Here is a 22966-nt window from a genome sequence, read left to right on the forward strand (position 1 = left end):
AATGTGCTAAATGTCACTGACCTGTACCATTTAAAATGGTCCGTTTTAGGTCATGTGAATTTTACTTCAATAAAAAACAAAACACCTAGTTGGAACTGCACTTGCAGTTCCAGCGGCATGGTGGACTGAGTATGGATTTCCCCCTCCTATTACAAACAGAGACATTCTGCATAAATTTAAGCAAAATTTTGTAATATTCAACTGAGCTTGAAAGGAAAGCCATTGTTTCCAGAGGCAGCAACTTGAGGCCCAAGCAGCAGCCTCCTAGGGGAACCTAGACCACATGTAGATGCCGGGGTGCGGGGCGGAGTTTAACACCAACGTGGGGTCAAGAGACATGGCCTTGGGCTGGTGTAGGGCAGAAAAGAGGAACCAAAACCCCTGCAGAAGGCATCCTGGAAAAGTTGCCTCCTCTGTGAAAGGGGATCTAAGGAATACCCTCCCCCATACACACACACACACACACACACACACACACACACACACACACAAGCCAGGGAAACAGCCAGGGAATGTCTCTCTTCTTGGGGCTCTCAGTGGGGGAGAAAAAAAGACACTGAAGCCCCAGGCCTGCCTTCATTAAAAAGAGCCCACAATTCAGAAATTAATGTACAGCCCTGTTCCAGGTGGTGCAACCCCTGGTGTTCTCAGCACAAGCAAACGAGACCCTGCTCATCTGCCATGACACTTCTGCAAAGCACAGTGTACAGGATTCCTAGGGTAGAACCACCTCCACAGAAAACTCAGTGCACGTGAAAAAGGACAGATCACACGTGGAAATATTCCAGCCCGAAGGGAAGTAAGGAAACATAACACACAGGAGGGTTAGCATTTCACGAACCTGGCAAAATAGAAGTAGGTTTGAAATGATTAAAGAATAAGGACATTGAGATTGGCTCCACGACCTCAATAAAAAGTTTCCTGTATCATCGAACAGCTGCAAAGTTGCTTCAGGGACGTAAAAGGGGAGAAGGTGGAGACTGAGGTTGTTCCCCTGCTGTCCTTTAGTGATCTGGGGAGCTCTTTAGGTTTTCTTTCCTGTACAGGATCAAGAGCTCAGGGAAATGGGCTTTTCATGTAATCCATTTAGATGGCAGAAAAGCTCTGGCTTTGAGTATGTGCTGCGGTGTTCATGTGCTGCTAACCAAAGCTGTGCCTGAATTTCTCTGAAGAGTGCAGCTTGCTATTTGCCCCTTATTGTGAGGAGTGACACATTATGAACTGGCACATGGAACTTTTGGAAGCAAACCCTGAAGCTGCCTTGGAAACCACTGTAGGACTCACTCAGTTCTTCACTTCTGACTGATCTCATCTGTTGGCTGAGCCATGGCCCTGGGGAGGGAGGAGCTTCCTGTCGATTCAATAGAATCATGTTAGACAAGGGTCACCAGCCAACACGAGACTTCAGAATTACCTGCTCAGCAGCCAGTCTTCTCTTTGCCTCACCCTACGATCAAGCCATAGCTTTTATCAGCAGAAGCCCCGAAATTCATATAAAGAAGAAGAGTGCATGAGGACCTTGTCTTGAAGCTGACGTGGCCTCTAACTTTACATAAAACTGATCACGGGCGTCCTGCAGGTAGGGCTGATGGACTTCACGGTTGCGAAAACCTCCCATATATCTGGAGACGGCAAAATTTAGATTCAGTGGACCCAGCAAGCAAACATGTCTGTGCACAGGAAGCCTGAGGATACTGCAAAGTTCTATTAAAAATCAAGTATGAAGACCAAACTCTTTTCTTTTTTCCCCAACGGATTGAAGATTGGGTCATGCAAATGTGAAGAGAGACCTGGAAGAGTGAGTTGGGAAGAATTTCAGGCCCCTGTGCGTGGACTTGATGCTGCTGAGTAAACCATAGACCAGAAACCACAGTGCTCAGCAGAACCTTCAAAGGTGTCTTAGGCAGCGTGCAGGGACTTTTTGTTGCTTTTTTTCATGCCATCAGGTGTAGAGAAGGAGCATAGACAAGGGGTTTTCTCCCCTGGTAAGCAATGTTGTGTATCGTGGTTCCCTTTTTGGGACGAGAAAGGAACACACCCTTCTTCATTTATGCACCCTGTATTTCCATATGGTTGAAGTTCTTAAGTGGCTTCTCGTTGCGGTTGTTGGTAACCATACAGTTTATATATAGTTTATCAGCATGGTTAGCAATAATAAGTGACCCCGGCAAGATGTGCCATAGATTACAAGACATTCTCTTTGCATCTACCCAGTAGGTATCTAGTATCATTCCTAAGCTTGCGGTTAACTAAAGACATTTTTTTTTTTTTAATTTTTTTTTTTAAATTTATTGGTGTGACAATTGTTAGCAAAATTACATAGATTTCAGGTGTACAATTCTGTATTACATCATCTATAAATCCCATTGTGTGTTCACCACCCAGAGTCAGTTCTCCTTCCATCACCATATATTTGATAAAGACATTTTTAATATTACTTAAAAGTAGAGATTAGGGTATCTGGGCTTTTTGTACCGTTCTCTGTAAGTATCAGTGCAGAGCCTTCAAAATTAATTGCTTCTTAGATGCACAATTACTGCTCACTTGGCCCTATGCAAAGAAGTAGGCCATTCTATTCATTGGAATCGTACTGTTCTGTAATTATGTGAAGAGCAAATGATTATAGATAGGGTTTCGGTGTGATTTTAAAGCAGATAAATTTAGCATCATTAGCGAATAATCTGTAGCTGGAAAAACTCAAGGTTCTTTTAAAAAACATGCAGACAATATTTAAAACTTGGTAAGTTTTATTGTTCTTATATGTGTTCTGTAAGTTGGAAAAAAGCTTTGTTTCTTGGGCTAGAAGAGGCATCAATGGTGAACTGAAAAGGAAAAATAAGAGCTGGTCTCCATTTATTTCTTGACACTATAGAATTGATATATTCTGTCTATAAATACTATAATTGATATTTAGTTACATATGCGTTGAACTAAGGGCTGTGTTCTGACTTGCTTTTTATTTAAGAGGAACATACATTTCTCTTTTCATTAAGATAAAAATCAAGTTTCCCATATTATTTTAAACGATATAGATGACGGTGACAATATGAGACTGTATGTATAACTTTTTCAAAATTGACTGTGAGCTAAGTGGAACTAGGTATGAAGTACATTTTACACCATGCTATATAGAAAGGGTATGTTTTATAAATTCAGGTAGCCTGAAGTCTTTCAATTAGAATTAACTTAGATAAAGGCAGATAGCATCTGCCTTGCATTTGGCCAGCTTGTCTGTCTTCCTTGCTCCTTACTTCTCATTCTAAGAGTTTGTTTCAATGTACAAAATAAATAAAATTGGTATTGCAAATTTTATTTATTTCGTGCATTGCCTATGTGGTGGAAGAATTAGACGAGTGTCTTAGTTTGAGTTTTCCCTAAAAGCAGATCCCAGACTCTGGGTTGGGGTGCAAGGAGTTTTTTTTGGGAATTGACCCCAGGAAGCATGGCAAGGGAATGAGGAAGTGAGACAGGGATGGGTGGAGAGCCCCTGAAGGAGGTGTTCATGAATGGATTATTGCCGGGGCTCCTTGCTGCTTGGGATTATCTGAGACGCCATGTAGAACACACTTCAAGGGTGGGGAAAATTGGGGAATTTAGCTAGTGAGACAGGCAGAATAATGCCCCCTGTCCCCGCCAAAGATTTTCATTAAAGATGTCTCTAATCCCCAGTGTACTGTTTCTCCATTAAAAAAAAAATATTGCACTTGTTAGTTCTCCTCTTCATAAAGAATCACCTTTATTTTTATTAAAAATCTTTCCAATTTTCTCTCTTCTTTCTCTTGCATTCTCTTATCAATTTCTATTCCTTAAATTTTAAAATGATCATTGGGTAAAATTTATTTTGACACTCTCTTGACTGAAGACAATGAGGAGTACAGCTCAGGAGAAAATGTGAAGTAAGAAATGAACTTGATATGTTAAAGGTGATTTCTTCTCTCCTTCCCCAGACCTTCCCCGAAAGCATTCGATAATAATAAAACATACATTTAGCAAACTAAAATATTCTCTGTTCATCTACCGATGATATGAGGAATAGGTTTGTGTTCTCTGTTGCATTTTTTCAAATAAGAATATATGAGAATTAAATGAGAATATGTAAGAATAAATGAGAATTAAAAACAAGACTATTACTCTCATTATGTCAATACTTTTGACCCTTTTACTGTATTTCATACAATGAAAACTTCATTATATCAAATTAACTTAATGCTGTGAAATATGAGCAAGCTATCGAATTAACACAATAAAATGTAAGTGAAAAGATAGCTGTTAACATTTTATTCTCTTATTTTCCCTAGTGAGAAGCTGGATGGAAAAACTAAAAGACAAGGTAAGAGAAGTATTTTCTTTCTTCAGATTTACTTTGAGGGCATGGTTTTGGCAAATAAAAGTTTCTCAGAGTAATGGAGCTTTAACTCATTATTTTGATTCTGGTCATCTATGTAAAGATTCAGGGCCCAGCAAGAAACAAAGTCTTCCCTTTAGATTCCTTCTCGTATAACACTTATTCTTGGGAGTACCATCCATTCTGAAGGCAACATCTGGAATGTTCAACTGAATAATATCTTCATATTATCAAAATGGAGTTCCTTCTAGGGAATTTCAGGAGTGCAGTCCCATTCTTTTGGGCATTTCTTGTCCCAATGCAAGGCTCTTTTAAGCTTGATCTTCCTGTATGAGGAAGAAATACGTTGGATTTTGGAAGGCATTGATTCTTCTGACCCAAGGGTGGACTTGACTGAAGAATAAAAGTTTGAGATGGAACGAGCATCCTTGAACCACAGTGGGGGTGGGGCGAATCAGGGGTGTGGGATCAAAACACCTGAAGACCTGAGCATTCTCCTTAGTCCCACTTTTATGTAGTCTATCACAGGGCCACTACTTACCAAGTGATAATGAGGTGACTTGCCTGGAATGGCCAACTATAGAAAATTATTTTCCTCTCTTGCATTAATTCCACCATCCACTTAGTGATTGACAATATTAAGTTCCTTCCAGGTTTATATTTTTCATTTTCTTTTGATTTTCAACACTCTCCAAGTTTTAATTTTTGATTACTTTGTAATTTTAAATTGGAATTACTCATAAAAATATTGACAGAGTCCTGAATTTATTGCTGTAGTCTGTGTCAGATCCCATTATTATAACCCAGCTCAGATTTAACTGGGGATTTAGTTAAATGAAAATCTTTTCAACTGCTAGATATTGAGTTACATCTAATTCATCTGTCTCAGAATATACTTCTGTTGATGGTGTTCTATATCTCTTTTTATTATTTGGGGTCAATTTTCTCCATATTTGAATGATTAATATTTATTTTGCTACAACTCAATATTAAAGAATAAAAGATCTACCGTATTTTGCCATATATGATGCACACCTTTTTGCCCAAATTTGTGAGGGAAAAATAGGGATGCACATTATACATGGGTAGTACTAATTCCGTATCTATATAAATGTTTTTAATTCTTTTCTTTATGCTTATAAGTTGAAAATGTAACTGGAAATCAATAACGATATCCATATGCAAAATAATACCCAGGAATACTATAATTGGTTTTGTTGAGCTTACGATGAACTTGCAAGACGAAGAATTCTTGGCCTTCTATGATGTGTAAATACCGTAAATTTGTTACCAGCACATAAAATTTCTTGTACCATATGTTAAAAAATAGATGCTAAAATTACTTTACAATACAAAAAACAAGTACCTAAAGGTAAACAAATAAAAATTTGAATTAAAAAATTAAAACAAAGGATTTCTTTTCCCGGAACATTTGGGACAAAAACATGGGTGAGCATTATACACGGCTAAATATGGTAATTGTAATTAAAATTATAGAATTATATTAATTCTCCTCACTATTATTTTTCTGCTTCTCAGTAACTATATTTAGCAAAGATAGTTTTTGAGAATGAGCCTGTTTGTGTTCATACACATTAGAAGGGATGTTGAAAATTTTTAAGTCTCTTGAGGTTAGTGGAGGCCATTTTGGTATCTGTAATACAAGGTCCAGGTTATGTAAGGGAGGTCTGATCAGATGGACTGAACAAGATTTGGGGGAAGAAAAGCTTAAAAGTTTAGAACTGGATGTATTTACATTGGCAGTCCTTCTTGTTATTTTCCAGGGGAGAATATGGTGCAATGAAAAGTAAACAGGCTTTGGTAGTTTAATTTAGGAATCCATATGTCATTGTTTCTATGAAAAATGATCTTCTGAGTTATAAAAATGGGCAAAAAATAGACTTAAGAAAAGACTTTTGGCAGGTAGTCAGTTTTGAAGTTGGATATTGCAAAATTTCTTACCTGTGTATATATATAGCTTTGCCACTCCATTTAAACATCTGTGCAGCTTTAGAGAAAGACTATTATTCTATTTCTATTCCTGTGGACACTTCCTTCTTATCGTGTCTCAAAGGCCTGGCACCTTCCCCTGCTACTTTTCACCAAGAAAAATAATTTTATGTGTGGCCTTTAGTTTTCTAGATTATTTTGAAGTTTTTTTCAGCCCTCTCTTCATCTTCTTCTGCAGTATTTTTTTGTTTTTAACTATGTCTTAATTTTTTAAAAGTTGGAAGAAAAATAGTTGAGATTCCCACTGTGGTTGACTTATTTAATGCCTTATGTCTTCAGATTTTGACTCTTTTTGGAGGGACTCACTCTAATCTTTCTCATATCACCCCTCTTCTGTGGGTGAAATATTATATGCTAACTCAATATGTACATTCATATGTGTTTACACACATATATATATATGTATAGATGTATATCTCCCTTCCTCCTCCCTCCTTTCCTTCCTCCTTTTCTCTCTTCATCTATAGCTAGCTATCATCTATAAAACTCTTGTTAGTCATTATCTTCAGAAACGATTTGAGAGCAAAACTATTGCCACTTGATGAAAGTCACAAATTCCTTAGAACTGAAAACTAAACTACATATTTAACTGACTCTTCAACCAACCCAGGACTAAACTTCTCAGTTTGGCATCATTTAATTGTTCCCAATGTTGGTTTCCTTGTTAGTTAGGCTCTACAAAGAGATGTTCTAAAAGTCCTGAAATATTTCTCTTGTTGTTATGTTCAGTTTTCTATATTAGTTAGGATTAAGACCAGCTATGAGTGACAGACCAGCTATGAACTCCTAATGGTAATGGCTTAACCAAGACAGAAATTTGTTTGTCTCTCATTTATGAGTCTGGTAGTAGCAGTCAAGGGTTAATGGGGAGCAACACTGTGTAGGCTCAGGCCCCTTCTATTTGATGCTCCACCATTTGTGATCTTTCCCAAGATCACTTCATGGTCCTGGATGGCAGTTCCGACTTAGCTGGGTCCATATAGCCAGAAGGAAGGAGGAAAAGGGGGGCTAAGACATCCCTCCCCTCTTAAAAGGTAAGATAAAGATGTTCTGTCATTCTGAAAGCGGGGAAAGTGTGGAAAGGTTTGGCTCCCCTCTTAAAGAGCATGTCCTGTAAGTTGCACATGTCACCAACGTATCATCTTCTTAGTGAGACTTATCACATGGTCACATCCAGCTGCACAGAAGGCAGGGAGAAGTAATTGTTATTCTGTACCCAGCCCAAATGAGAAGTTCTATTGCTCTAGAAGAAGGGGCAAATGTATTTTGAGGGACTGTCCCTGTACTCATTCCATCATTAACTTTCTTCCTGGTTAAATATCCAAGAGAGTGATGCTTTTTAGGCAAATCTATTTAACTTGGCTACCTATTGATATATTTTTCAACATCTAAATTATGTCTCAAAACTGAAGATTTATAACAATATTAGTTGTATGATAAAGGCCAGCCCTGTTGTTATAACATCAAGATCATTCTATTTTTTTCTAGCTTCATGAAATTGTGCATAAAATGGATGACCCAGACTACCCTTCATAACAGTGACTCTCATGTGTGGTCTGGATGTGCACCATCAGCACCACCTGGGAGTTTGTAAGAGATGCAAATCCTTGGGCCCCACCCTAGACCTGCCAAGTCAGAAACTCAGTGTTTTAATAAGTCTTGAAGGTGATACAAGGTCTTGATAAGTCTTGAATGTGTATGTTCAAGTTTGAGAGCCACTGTTGCAGAGAAATCATAAGAACATTGTCTAAATTCAGCAGACATTAGGCTGTACAGTGTATCATTTGGTTTTCTTATAGTTTTCTTGAAAACAGAGGTTTCAAATACATTATTCTAAGAAGGAAGGATGCCTTTTTCATAAATGTAAAACAAAACAAACAAAAGACAAAAACCATCTATATCAACTATTATGGCTTACAATTTATTTAAAAAAATTTAAACTGTTTATTTGAAAATAATTTCAAATTTACAGAAAAGATACAAGAATAAGAATAATATGAAGAATACCTTTAGACTTTTTACCCAGATATGCTTGTTTTTAACATTTTACCCCATTTGCTTTATAATTTTGCGGTATTCTCTTTTTTTTCTGAACCATGTGAAGAAATGTTCATACATCATGGTGCTTTTATCCCAAATACTTCAGTGTGTATTTTCTATGAATAGGAATATTCTGTTAGCAAACTTAATACAGTTATCAACTTGAGTACATTTAACATCAATACAGTACTTTTAGTTAAGCTGGCATCCATATTTCAGTTTTTTCAACAGACCCAAAATATCCTCTAGTACCAAATCTAATCTAGGGTCAAGTAACACATTTAGTTGTCATGATTCTTTAGTTACCTTTATTCTGAAGAAGTTTTATAGTCATCTTTTTTCTTTTCATGACACTGACATTTTTAAAAAATGTAGTTCTTTTTAAAAAAATAGAATATCCTTCATTTTAGGTTTATTGGATGGTTCCTCATGATTAGATTCAAGTTATGCATTTTCAGCTGAAATATACAGAGGGTGCCAAAAAAAATGCATACACATTTTAAGAAAGGAAAAAACTGTATTAAAATTGTAATTCTCAATATACACCAATAACAAACGATGAATACAAGTCACGTTTGACTTCTGCAATTACAAGAGGTGGTCGAAATGGTCACCAACAGCGTAATTTTAATATAGTTTTTTCCTCTCTTAAAATGTGTATACACTTTTTTGGCACCCTCTGTATACAGTACAGCTGTGTCTTTCTCAGGGTGTTACATGCAGAGGCGCATATACATCCTATAATTTTGAACAAAGAAAAGGCACTAGACAGAATTTATAACTTATCAACTATGTACATGCATCTTATTTATCTTCATTTCTGCAGGAAAGGAGTCATGGACAATTCTAAAAGTGCTTATTTTCAACTAGTCAGTTTTGAAAGAGGAATGGCTAAATTGTATTGGAAGAGGATAGGTTGTTTTGTTCCCATCTTGTCGTTTACTTGTAATTTCAAAGCACAGGCAGATGACGCAAGAAGGGACAAAAAAGAGAGAAGAGAGAGAGAGATTAACTGAATTTTTTTGAAGTCTACATGATTTAAAGCTAGAAACAAGAAGTCTAAATGTGTAAATAAGAAATATGGCAAGAGTAATGCATTTTGTAATGTCAATGTTATTGATGTGGGGTTCGTTACACAGCCTGAGGAGACCCTCACAGAAGCTGATCAAACTGAGCTCCCAAAAGCTCAAAATCACCCTTTGAATGTATAGCTCTGTAAAGTCCAGTCGGCTGAGCTTAAAGTTGGTCATATTTCAACATGTATGTATGTTTCCATGCACTAGGAATGGTGATTTTTTTAAAAAAAATATTCACAGTTCTGGTGAGAGTACCAAAACTTTGCTATTGTCTGATATTTCCCCACAGGGGAAATTTACCGAGTTTTATAAGCCTTGTAGAGATCTGGAAGAACTTTAGAAAAAGTTTGGGTTTTTGCAAAGCATAGTAATTTGTTGAAAAAAAAAAAGACTGGGCTTTGTTTCTCTAGGAAAAAATACTTAGTATGCTAATGAACAATGCTATCGTTCTCAAATTCATGGAAAAATTTTCCATATTTTGTCCTGACTAAAGTCTGGGAAGCAGAATTGGCAAACTGGCTTCCTGTGTGCAAGAAAAGGGTACACTTCTGTAAGGTCTTATCTCGTCCTTCAGTTCCTTCTGTGACACAGACTGCATATTTCAGCGCTTTTTAGAAAACTTCTATTCTCTGTCCCTCTCCGTTTTTGGCTCATTCTGAAAGACACTAGAAATAGTTTATGCTACGTTGGAGATTTTAGAAATAGTCAAATAAATAAAAAGACTCATGCTTTCCCCCTCCCCCCTAAAATAGTGCCCATCTAAAGTACTTAATACTTTGGACTCTACTTCTAGACTCTTCTTCCTCTTGCCTCTCTAAAAATCTTCTTTTAAAATTTATAATTGTTAATGAATTTAGCCTGGGTTGATTTCTAGAAGGGGCTTTCTTGGAAGGCAAACCAGTGTCGTGTTTCCCCATGAAAGCTTTCGTTAGTACATTCTCCTCTAGCCCTTGGGTGTCTTATTGGGCAAGATGCAGATAGCACCTTTAGTTGGATGGCCTTATCCCAAACTTGGGTAGGTCCTCAGCTGCTTACCCAGGCCCAGGGATGTGTGGAGATCACACTGCTGTCTGAGGACCAAGGTATCCATAGTGACACTGTAGGGATGTTGGAGACACACATGGGTTTGATACCTCCAGGCTTTTTTAGAGGTACCAGTGTTATTGGCAGTGATCTTTATGCCTTTTTTTTTACCATTTCCTTTCTTTGAGGTTGGGGACACTCAGAGTTTCCCTCCCAACCCCCAAATTTGGTCTCGTCCACTGGGCAGATGATTCCTCTCATATAAGTTAATCCATCCACTCTGTGTGCACACTTTTTCCTCGTCCTTGTCTTTTCTGCCTGTATTCCAACGTCTAACATCCTTCCTCTTTCCTTTGCAGGGCCTTTTCTTCCCTGTTGCTTCCAGAAGCCCTCACCTTTTATTCACTTAGAAGCACATTGCTTTCCTTTCTTACGGCAATGCAGCTAAGACTGTGAGAGAGTGGATCACCAATGTTAAGGTTCTTCTGTTGCCATCCAAGAAACACAGTATTCCAGAGAGCACTTCTCTCCCCTCCCCCCGGCCCTCCCACCAGCTCAACTCATGCTGACATTTCCAATTTGTGGCATTGTAATAGTCCTGGCATTCTCCGAAGCGTACTGCATCCATCTTTAATACAAATTATATTTCTGTCTCCCAAACCTGATGTTGACAAATGTGCATAAGCAAGTAGCTGGAGGTACCACTAGATCTGGTTGATTTATTTGAATACTTCTAAGTATTGGAAAGATCCCCAAATACTCATACCTCTCTCTCTGTCGCCTTCTCCCAGAAAAAGTAACTTTACTCCAGATGCTATTTTATTTTATAAGAAAGCAGGTCAGAGAATTCACAGTGTCTGAAAACCTGCTGCCATCCAGCAGAAATGAGGAACCTGGGGTAGCGGCCTGCTCCACGTCCTAATGTGGGTCTCCTTCTCTCTGCAGGCTGGCTACATGTCTGGGATGCTGGTGCCTGTGGGGGTGGGGATAGCTGGAGCTTTGTTCATCTTGGGAGCACTCTACAGCATTAAGGTGATGAACCGGCGAAGGAGAAATGGCTTCAAAAGGCACAAAAGAAAGGTATGGAACCAACAACAGCAAAACCCAATCACTTTGGGAACATTCTTTGCTTTTCTAATTTGCTTAACAAAGTACACCGGACTTAATGATGCATGAAGTGTCTGGAGGTACCCAGTGGTTTGGATTCGTTGCTCTGGCTGCTGCCTTGCCTTCCTTCTTTGGTTTGTCTTTCAAAGGGGGCCGGTTTCTCAGCTTGGCCCTGCCCCAGAAGGAGTTTAATGCCTCTGTGTTTTCTTTCTCCAGCAGAGAGAATTCAACAGCATGCAAGATCGAGTAATGCTCTTAGCTGACAGCTCTGAAGATGAGTTTTGAATTGGACTGGAATTTAATTGGGATCATCAACGATGTTATTATTTTATTTTTTATTTGGGGGCAAAAGAAAAGGACAACCACCTGACCCATCGCTGCGGTCAGACCGTCAGTCTCATTATCTGCTGGATAGTAGATTTTTCTTGCACTGAGCAGAAAAGGCATGCTGTATACGAAATGTAACATGCAGTGTTTGTTTTTATTCTGTAGTGAATTTTATACAACCGTGGGCTACAACTCATAAAAATGCAGCATACGTATTGTTCAGTAGGAGTTGCTAGGTTAGGTAGAGTAAATGTTTTGTATTTTTCCAGTGTCTTTTCCTTGGTTTGGACTACCTGCACTAAGTATAACAATTATTGCTACCAAGGCATGCTTACCTGAAGTAGAAATCTTAACAAAGACTCACTTGTGATGACTGCACTCTACCTACATGAAGCCAGAGGCTTGTGGGCCATGGTACATACTTATTACATTTGCATCAAAACTAGCAGCAACTCGAAATGAAATCTTTTTCATCAAGAAAATCTCTCAGCACATTAGGAATATATATAGATTTGTATGTATCTTGCATTATGTGTTTCAGTTTTCCAGTTTTGTTATCTTTCTCTTTCTGTTTTCTTCTCATTCTTGGCAAGGAAAAAAAATGCACCAGAAATAATACATTAAATTGACTCAGTCTTAATACACGCTTACTTTCTTAAGTAGTGTAATTGAGTCCAACAGACCCTATCAGTAGATTCTTATGTGTGTATCATTAAGAGAAGTTCTTTTTGTGTACCACTGACTTTATCGAGAAGAAATGAGGGAGAAATCAAGAAGAAGATGAGGGTAAGTAAGCTCCCAGAGCATTTAGCTCTACCGTTTGGCTTTGTGCTTGCATGTCCACTGTTCGGAGTTATTCAGAGTGCTTTTCTACACCTGTGGTCTTGGCCATGGAATGATTGGGCCACCACTGGTGCTTACTTGGCTTATTAGAATAACAGACATGCTCTGGTAGGGGCAGACTCAGTGGCAGAGTCCTGGGACACATGGAGCTTATGAAAAACCAGCCTGTCTTCGGGCACCCCCCTTCAGGAGTGTTGGACTATGTTAGATCATTTCTTATTCCCTTTAGAATGCAATTCCTTGCCTTATCTTTTGCATCTGGGTATTTGGGACTTTCATTAAGTGGAGTTTTTGGGTAAAGACTTGGCTCGTTTCCATGGAGGAATAAATGTTACTAATAATACAGTTCGCGGTGTTTTACACTGTGGAGAGCGTGTTCATATTTATCAGAGCCTGTTCTACTATATTTAAGGCAAGTTGTACAGTTATTCCTCCTAGCTACTGCGTGAGATGGGATGTTTTTATTCTCCCGTTCAACTGAAGACAGAACTGAAGCAGAGAAATAAAATAGTTATCCGAAATTATACCCAGGAAGAATCAAGCCTAGAACCCGCCTGGACTCAAAACCATGCACCCCTGTCTTCAGTTCAGTGCTCTTTCCACATACTTGGCAGGAAGCAGTGACATTTCAGTCCTTTAAAACCGAGGTTCTAAGGCAATCGCTGCCTGCATTTCATTCGAGTTTCTATCTTTGTTAAAATGAATGACGCTTTACTAATTTCCCTCTTATTTACACAAATTCTTTCCTCTCCCACCTCGGCTACTTCCTTTAAAAATCACACAATTTAAGTATCACCTCTAGGGAACTAATAAAGAAACCTTTCTAGAATCCTGCATTCTAGCTGGCTTATAAGAATGTTTTCATCAAATAATTTAAATTCTTTTTGCTAACAGATATAAGCAGATGTGTGAAGTTGATCGAGGGAAATGAGAAGCTCTGTGCAGTCAGGTACAAGTTAGCAGCTGACAAACACGTTCAAAGTCAGGTTTTGAAAACTGAATTCAGAACCATGACACTCATCAGTAATTTGTGATTTCAGGGCTAGAGACCTCCTGATACTGCATAAAGTATGTTTTCCTCTTGTAAGAGCAGCCCATTTGCTGTAAGTATTCCTAAATTTAGGAGGAGGTGAGCATGATGTGGCCTCACTGTCTTTTCATTCTTGACAAGCTGTTTATAAGGAACACGCAATAGACCACTTCATTCAGCAACACATGGGCCGATTCTAATGCCTCAGGCTGCTCTTAATCTATAGTCTTAACTAGACCTTTCCTAATAGGTTGAACCTCACACCATAGTATAATAATGTCACAAATAACATAGTTTTATTTTTCCAGAGGGTTATAGGGATGACATGTGTATACATTTAGGCCTAAGCAGAAATGTCTCTGCAGTCCTTTTTGGGATAGGTGACTGTTTAAAGAAAAAAGACTTTCCTTAAATTACAGTTTTCTGTACAAACCATTTAAATATCTGGGATGAACGGAAGGTTCTGTGGATGGTTCAACTGGTTTGTTATTTTGGCCGTTTTCTTTGCGGCCAGTGGCTGTAGAATAATGACTTTCATTGGTTGGTTTAGATTCTTTATGAGGATCACAAAAGGTTCTCATGTTCTGAACAAAACCTGGGCTTCGAGTGCTGCCATGAGAGGAAGTACTAGACAGTGGAGTCCAGATTAAAGGTAGTAAATCAAGCACTGATGGGTTTACCTTAACGAAGTGATTCATAGGCTTGTATTCACCCATTAAAAATAGAGAGTCAGCTCTTTATTCTAACAACTAAGCTTAAAATATTTAACAGTGAACCAAATAGAGCTGTCTGGAAAGGGGGGTGATAGCTGCAGCTTCAGTTGCTGACACTTTCCCCTCTGAACTGAATTTCCTCTGTCAGGACTGCAGGTGTCCCACTGTGGGCACAAGGAAATGTGTCATTCTGGGGGAGAGGCAGTGTTCCCCCAACTCCTAAGAATCGCCTGGGATACTTATGAAGCATATAGATTCTGAGGCCTTGCCCTAGACCCATTGAATCCAGGGGAGGAGCTGGGGATGCTCATGCCACAAATTCAAGCACACAGCTAGGAAAGCATCTATCTGGAGACCAGCTTCCTTATTCAAGAGACAAGGGAGAGCAGGCTCCTGGGAGAATAGACCCTTCTCTAGTCAGCTATCCAAGAAATCATACTTGCCATAGTGGAGAAAAGAAAACAAAAGGAAAAAGGGTGGAAGCTTCTAGAAAAAGACTAGAATGCTGGGACGGAGAGAAAAAGATTCCTCCGGTGCCCCTGATGTCTTTCTCTAATTAGAAGACAGTACTTTTCTTTTAAACCTCTTTAATTTTTCCTCTCCCATAAGCTGCTTCTTTCAATAGCTGCTGGCTCAATTTATATGCAATATTTGGAGATAATTAGTATCCCAGGGAAACAGAGTTCCTTAGCATGGCCGTAGGCTTGGCTTCCGCTCGTACACTGCCTCAGAGCCAGTATTCCAGAAACATTTTCTTAAAGTACCGGTGTCTCTCATATAGTCAGAAATGTTGTGGGGAAATGTTTAAAGCATAGTTCTAGGACATATTTGAAGTAGTTTTAGAGTGGTCACTCAAAGCTGATTCTTTATTTAATTATTTCTTTTTAAACGTCTTAACCAGAAACCGTAAAACTCCTAGAAGAAAATGTAGGCTGTAAACTCTCTGACTTTACTCTTGGTAACATTTTTTTCTGATATATCTCCTTGGGCAAGGGAAAGAAGAAAAAAATAAAGAAATGGAACTACATTAAACTAAGAACTTTTTGCAGAGCAAAAGAAACCATCAACAAAACGAAAAGACACCCTACTGAATGGGAGAAGATATTCACCAATGATTCATCCAATAAGTGGTTAATATCCAAAATGTATAAAGAACTCATACAACTTAACACCAAGAAAACTAAACAATCCAACTAAAAATTTGGCATAGCTCTTGAATAGACATTTCTTCAAAGAGGACATACAGATGGCCACCACACATATGAAAAGATGCTCAACATCACTAATCATCAGGGAAATGCAAATAAAAACCACAATGAGATACTATCTCACACCTATCAGAATGGCCATCATCAATAAATCAACAAACAACAAGTCTTGGCGAGGATGTGGAGAAAAAAAGGGAACCCTTCCTTGTGCACTGTTGGTGGGGTTGCAATCTGGTGCAGCCACTATGGAAAACAGTACAGAGGTTCCTCAAAAAACTTAAAAAAGAACTACCTTATAACCCAGCAATTCTACTTTTGGGTATTTATCTGAAGAAATTCAAAACACTAATTCCAAAAGATATATGCATATGCCCCACTGTGTTCATTGCAGTGTTATGGAAGCAACACAAGTGTTCATCAATAGACAAATGGATAAAGAAGATGTGGTACATATATACAGTGGAATATTACTTGGCCACAAAAACGAATGAAATCTTACCATTTGTGACAACATGGACAGACCTAGGAGGTATTAGGCTAAGTGAAATAAATCAGACAGAGAAAGACAAATACCATGTGATCTTACTTTTATTTGGAATCTAAAGAACAAAAAAATGAACAAACAAAACAGACTCATAGATGCAGAGAACAAACTAATGGTTGCTAGATGGGAGGGGTGTTGGAGGGCTGCGTGAAAATAGTTAAGGGATTAAGAAGTACAATTTAGTAGTTACAAAATAGTTATGGAGATGTAAAGTACAGCATAGGAAATATGGTCAATAATATTTTAATAATTATGTGTGGTCCCAGGTGGTTACTGGAATTACCAGGGGGCATCACTTTGTAAATTATATAAATGTATAACCATTATGCTGTATACCTGAAACTGATATAAAATAATATTGAATGTCAACTATAATTACAAAAGAAAAAATAAAAACTATTTAAAAAGTCTATGACTTAAGAGTCAAAATATTACAGAGATATCAGAAAATAGTATAGAGCAATATAAAGCATTCTTTTTTAAAAGTTTTTTTAATTAAAAATATAGCATACAGCATTGTATCAGTTTCAGGTGTATGCCATTGTTGTTCAACATTTACATACCTAAAGAAGTGATCGCCATGATAAGTCCAGCAACCATCTGACACCATACTATGCTATCACAATATTATTGACTATATCCCCTATGACTTATTTGTTTTATACTTGGAAATTTGAACCTCATTCCCCTTCACCTTTTCCCCCCTTTTAAAAATTTTCAGTTATAGTTAACATTCAGTATTATTTTGTATTAATCTCAGGTGTACAGCTTAGGGTTAGACATTTATATAATTTAAGAAGTGATCCCTCTGACTAGTCCAGTAATCACCTGGCACTATACATAGTTATTACCATATTATTGACTATATTCCCTATACTTTACATCCCCATGACTATTTTGTAACTACCAATTTGTACTTCTTAATCCCATCTCCTTTTTCACCCTGTCCCCCAACCCCTTCCCATCTATTACTCCGATAAATCTAGTACCCATCTGACACCATTCATAGTAATTACAATATTGGCTATATTCCTTGTGCCTTACTCTACATCCCCATGACTATTTTGTAACAACCTATTTATACTTCTTAATTCCTTCCCATTTTTCACCACCCCCTCAAGACCCCTCCCATCTGGCAACCGTCAAAATGTTCTTTGTATCTATGAGTGTGTTTCTGGTTTGTTTGTTTATTTTGTTCTTTGGATTCCACATATAAATGAAATCACACTGCATCTGTCTTTCTTTGTCTGACATACTCCACTCAGCACAACGTGCTCCATGTCCATCCTGCCACAGCAGATGGCAAGGACCCATTCCCTTCCATGGCCAAGCAATATTCCATTGTATATATGTACCACTTCCTCTTTATCCATTCATCTATCAGTGGACACCCAGGCTGCCTCCACATTTTGGCCATTGTAAACAATGCTGCAATGAACATATGGATGCATAGGTCCCCTCAAAGTAGCGTTTCTTCAGAAAAATACCCAGAAGTGGGATTACTGGGTCCTTCTTTGCCTCCTTTTATAGCCTTTGTTTTAAAGTCTATTTTGTCTGATAAAAGTATTACTACCCCAGCTTCCCCCCGCCATTTCCATTTTCATGAAATAACTTTTTCCATTCCTTTACTTTCAGTCCATGTGTGTCTCTCAATCTGAAGTGAGTCTCTTGTTGGCAGCATATGTAAAGGTCTTGTTTTCTTATCCATTCAGCCACCCTATCTTTTGATAGGAGCATTTAATCCATTTACATTAAAAGTAATTGTTGATAGGTATGCAGTTATTGCCATTTTATTATTCACATTAATGTTGTTCCAGAGGTCTCTTAACATATCCTCATTTTTAAAAATTCTTTTTTCTTTTTGTTTTTCTGATTGGGTGTTTTCTGCTGTCTTCTCTTCCAAATTATTGATCCTCTGCTTCATCTAGTCTGCTGGTGATTCCTTCTAGTGCATTCTTCTTCATTTCAGTTTTTGTATTCTTCACTTCTGACTGGTTCTTTTTTATGGTTTCTATGTCTTTTTATGCTTGCTATCTCTTTGTTGAAGTTCTCACTAAGTTCCTTGAGCCTCCTTATAACCATTGTTTTGAACTCTGACTCTGGTAGAATGCTTGCCTCCATTTCATTTAGTTCTTCTGGAGTTTTTTCCTGTTCTTTCATTTGGGATGTATTTCTTTGTTTCCTCATTTTGGCTGCCTCTCTGTGTTTTTTTTCTATGTATTAGGTAGACTTGCTATGTCTTCCAGTCTTGGCTGGGCAGTCTTGTAGCAGGGGTCCTGTGGGGCCCAGTGGCACAGTCTCCCTGGTCACCTGAACTGGGTGCTCCAGGGGTGTCACTTGTGTGTCTTGTGTGTGCCCTCCTGTTATAGTTGAGCCTTGGTTGCTATTGGCACATCAATGGTTGGGATTGATTCTTAGGCTGACTGGCTGTGGGGTTTGGCCATATCCGCAGCTTACGGGCAGCTGTGTAGGGGACTTACTTTACTGAATGGAATTTGCCCAAGTGGGTTCTGGTGCCTGTTGAGACCGCCCTCTGGGTGTGCCACTTGTGGGGCTAATTGAGTGGTGTTCTGCTGTAGACTGAGGCCAACCTCCAAGGATGTAGTTTCTGGTGCCTCTTGGGAGGGGCTGTGGTCCGAGCCCAGGTCAGAGCCCAGGTCAGTCACTGTCTGTGATTGACTGGGGACTAGCTGGTAGAAGCAACAAAGTGATCCAGTTGGTCACTGCCTGTGCTACACCTGGAGGCATGTGGGATAGGCCACACTGTGAACTGAGAATGGCTGCCACCTGTACGGGGTCTGGGATAGCTCTGCAAAAAGCCAGGACACAGAGGCCTGCTGCCATCTGCTGGCTCCCTGAAGGTTCAGCTTCTGATAAAGCCTCCTGTAGTACAAAGTTGGATGTGGCAGGGTCTCAGTGAGTCACCAGGGTAGAGCAAGCAGAGCTCACCAGACCAATCAGATTCAGATTTGGCCGTAAGCATAGGGGGAGGGCTCAACACAGGAAAGATGGCGCCTGCCTCTCGCTGCATGGGAGAATGACCTCACACAGGGAAAATGGCGACTATCTTCCAACCCTTGCCTGCAGCCACACAGCTCAGTCTGCCGCCCATATGTCTCCAATGCCTCCCGAGTCACTGTCCTTCTGCCGGAGTCCAGGGTGAGTGCCTGCGAGCGAGTCTGTGAGAGTCCTTTAAGAGGATGCCTGGGTTTCCCGCAGCTTTCCGTCCCACTCAGATTGTCAGAATCCCCATTGTTTTTCACAGCCAGATGTTGTGGGGCTCATCTTCCCAGCACCAGTACTCGGGGGAATCTGGTGTGGGGATGGGGTCCCTCACTCTCTGGGGGGAGAATCTCTGTGACCAAGATATCCCTCCCAATTTTCATCCACCACACAGAGGTTTGGGGTCAACTCATTTTGCGTCTCTGCCCCTCCTACCAATCTCGACGTGGCTGCTTCTTTATATCCCTAGTTATAAAGCTTCTGTTCAGCCAGACTTCAGAAGATTCTCCCGGTTGATTGTTCTATAATTTAGCTGTAATTTTAATGTGCTCATGGAAGGAGGAAAGCACAGCATTTATCTAGTCTGCTATCTTAGATCCTCCCCCAATATAAAGCATTCTTACTCCCTAGTGCTTCTCTCCATGTGCCTCCAGATTTCTCCTTGATGTGGAAGTACAAATGAAACCCCTTATTTGGAATCATATCCACAACTTGGGGGAGAAATGTCAAGTCATCCACAAAATCGTGATTTCTGTGGATATGAATAATCAATGTTCCTACCAGCTGCCAAAAAAGCAGCTTTTGGAAACAAGATATATTACTTGGCACAAGGTTTAATTAGGTGGCCTTTTGGCCGATAGGCTTTGTTATGATTAGAGGAAAATCTGAAAGAGTCAGGATTATAACTAAGGGAAAAAAATTCTACTTTTTAGGGTATGTGAAGGTATGGTTACAAGGGAAGAAATGTGAGTAGAAGGTGGAAGAAAATTCATAATACAAGGCAAATGTAAAGATGGCACAAAAGGCACAAAACATTAGAATGTGCTAGAAGAGGCCAAAATTCTGGATGGACTGATGCTTGAAAAAATGGTAAAGAGAGTGAGGAGAAGAATGCAAATGGGGTAGACCATTAGCAGGGAGGACCATAAAGCTATACACGTCTATTTGTCGCCATCCTCTTTATCAAAGAAAATTACCTTATACTGGGCAGAATGAACATGGCTGGGAAGGAATTGAAGTCCAAAAATGATGATATAAAAGGAGCCTGGTTACTTTAAATGAGCTTAAGATAAGTTAAATATCTTTTTAAATTATGAAGAGTTCAAAGGACAATATAATTTCTAGGAATAGGAAATAATTTGACAACAAAATAATAGGTTGACTTAAAGCCCTTATTTGTACATTTAGCATTCTCATAAGACTCACACTTCCTTTCTGGGAGGAAGTTACTGGACTGATAAGCTGGGGGTGGACTGAGGAGAGACAGCTAATCATTTGCTTTGATAATTATCAACTTTGGCTGTCAAAATAGCTGGGAACATAATTCTGTAGCATAAGTTCTACATGCAGAAAAAATAATCAGCACTTATTTTGTAAACCACTATTAGCTAAAAATGCATTGGGATTTGCAATAGTTATGTCCAACTACCTATTCATTAGCCCACGTTTCTATTAACTGAATGTAGGATAAAAGAGAGGAAGTAAGGAAGGAAAAAGGAAGGAAGGAAGGAAGAAATGACCCTTAGGAAAGAGCAGTAAAAGTATAAAAAACATATGCTCCCCTTTTCTAATTGTCTTAAAAATACAAAATAATATTGGGTTTAAAAAAACAGTCTTAAATCTTCTACTTAGTAAAGCAAAGATCCTTACTGTCCCTCCTTAAAAGGGAACAGGAGTAGTAACACAGATGATAACCGTTAATATTTTGTAATATAGCATATAAATTCTTACCCTAAGACTTCAGTCTCCAGATTTGAAGTTCAAGACTGATTTTGCTGAGAAGTGTAACTCTTTGTAGGATGAGGATGGAGGAACTGAGGAGGAGTAGAAACAGAAGAATCAACTGCAGGGGGAAATGCTAAGTCTAATAAGTCAGACAAAGACAAATGACATATTCCACTTATATGTGGAATCTAAAAAAACAAATGAACAAACAAAACAGAAACAGACCCATAGATACAGGGAACAAACCATAGACGGTTGCCAAAGGGGAGGGGCATAGGGATATAGGTGAAAAGGAAAAAAGAAAGTTTCCACACATACTAAAATTAAACTTTTGACCCATTAAAAATTGTTTAAAAGTTGAAAAAAAGGCAAGATAAAAATGTAATTTAATTTTTATGGAAAAAATTTACAAAAGGAGTGTATAGGTGAAAAGTTTGAAAAATTATACAATATTTTCAATTGATTATCTCTAAGAAGTAGGATTTAAAAAAAAAAAAAAAGGCCTTGGAAGAGATTCTTAGACTTTTAGGGTCCCAGAGTTGGCTCCTTCAGTAACCCCTGCACAGGCAGCTGACTGCTCAGTTGGCAATTAAAAACAAAAAACAAACAAACAAAAGAAAAGACTGAACCTGGTATCAGGCGAGGAAACTGGGGTTTTTGTTAACCAGTGTTCTGTGCCTCTCAACATTTTCTTCCTAATTCACAGTGAAATAAAGGAAGGGACCAATGGCATTTAAAACTTTTATGCCATGCAGCACAGCCATGGAGTTTGTTTAGTTTCAGACTTTTTCATGACCAGACATACCAAGAAATACACCCATGAAAGTATAAGTACAGTTTCCAAAACACAGAAAGATGTGTGGATACCAGATGATTCAAGGCCTTTCTCTTCCAAAAGGGGACTTTAATACAAAAGCTCCAATGACCAGTTTCCTTTATTTCATCCCTTGTGTAAGAGATAAAGGAAAGGAGAAAAAATCTGAAATGGTTCTGTAACTGAACCTATCAAATCCCAAAGGTCAAGGCTAGAGATTCTATCTTTGGTAAAACAAGAGCACTGTAATGTTATCTCTCCTATTGAATCAGCATTTATTGAATGCCTTTCAAGTGTCTGGCAGTGTGTTAAGAGTTGGGGGAGCAATGAGAGCAAGACACAGTCCATGACCAGAAAGAACTATGGGACTAGTGGGGGAGGGAGTAAATGGACCATTTCATCATAGGGGTGCAATGGGATGCAGAAAAGGAGCATCTAACCTTACCAAGACTAGGGATGTTTCTCCAGAGCCAGTAACGTCAAACCTGAGGACAGAAAGATGAGTAGGGGTTAGTCAGGTAAAGGGGAGAGTGGAGTAAGTGGTCGAGTCGGGGAACCACGTGCAAAAGCCAGCAGTGAGACATCATGGAAAATTCAGCAGTTAAGTGTGGGAGAGCTGGGTACACTAGGGGTGTGAGTATTGGGGTTGGGATTAAATGAAATTATGCAGTGTGAAAGATTAGACTATTCTAAAGGGTCTTCTAAGTCATGCCAAGGAATTAGGACTTTATTTTGAAGGGCAATTAGAAGTCATGGAAGGGTATCATACTGAGAAGTGATACAATTAGGCCTGAGTTCATGAGAAGACTGGATAGCAGTTACAGTAGGGTCAGCGATACCAGTCAAGGGCCAGTAGAGCAATGCAGATGAGAGATGACCATGGCCTGGACCAAGGCTGCAGAAGCGAGTGTGGATGGGGAGGATGGGTTCCAGAGGTTT

At 39.0% G+C, this 22966-nt stretch overlaps 1 protein-coding gene across 1 annotated transcript in view; it reads left to right on the forward strand.

Moving 5' to 3' along the window:
- The window catches only part of ARMH4 (armadillo like helical domain containing 4), a 97112-nt gene extending 84544 nt beyond the window's left edge, over positions 1 to 12568 (forward strand). Inside the window, exons 6-8 of the mRNA XM_019725799.2 lie at positions 4299 to 4330; positions 11440 to 11574; positions 11818 to 12568. Coding sequence (XP_019581358.2) covers positions 4299 to 4330; positions 11440 to 11574; positions 11818 to 11886 — 236 coding nt within the window. The 3' untranslated portion in view covers positions 11887 to 12568. The remainder of the gene's footprint in view (positions 1 to 4298; positions 4331 to 11439; positions 11575 to 11817) is intronic.
- The last annotated feature ends 10398 nt before the right edge of the window (positions 12569 to 22966 follow it).

This window comes from Rhinolophus sinicus, linkage group LG03 (assembly GCF_036562045.2).
Source record: "Rhinolophus sinicus isolate RSC01 linkage group LG03, ASM3656204v1, whole genome shotgun sequence".
NCBI lineage: Eukaryota > Metazoa > Chordata > Mammalia > Chiroptera > Rhinolophidae > Rhinolophus > Rhinolophus sinicus.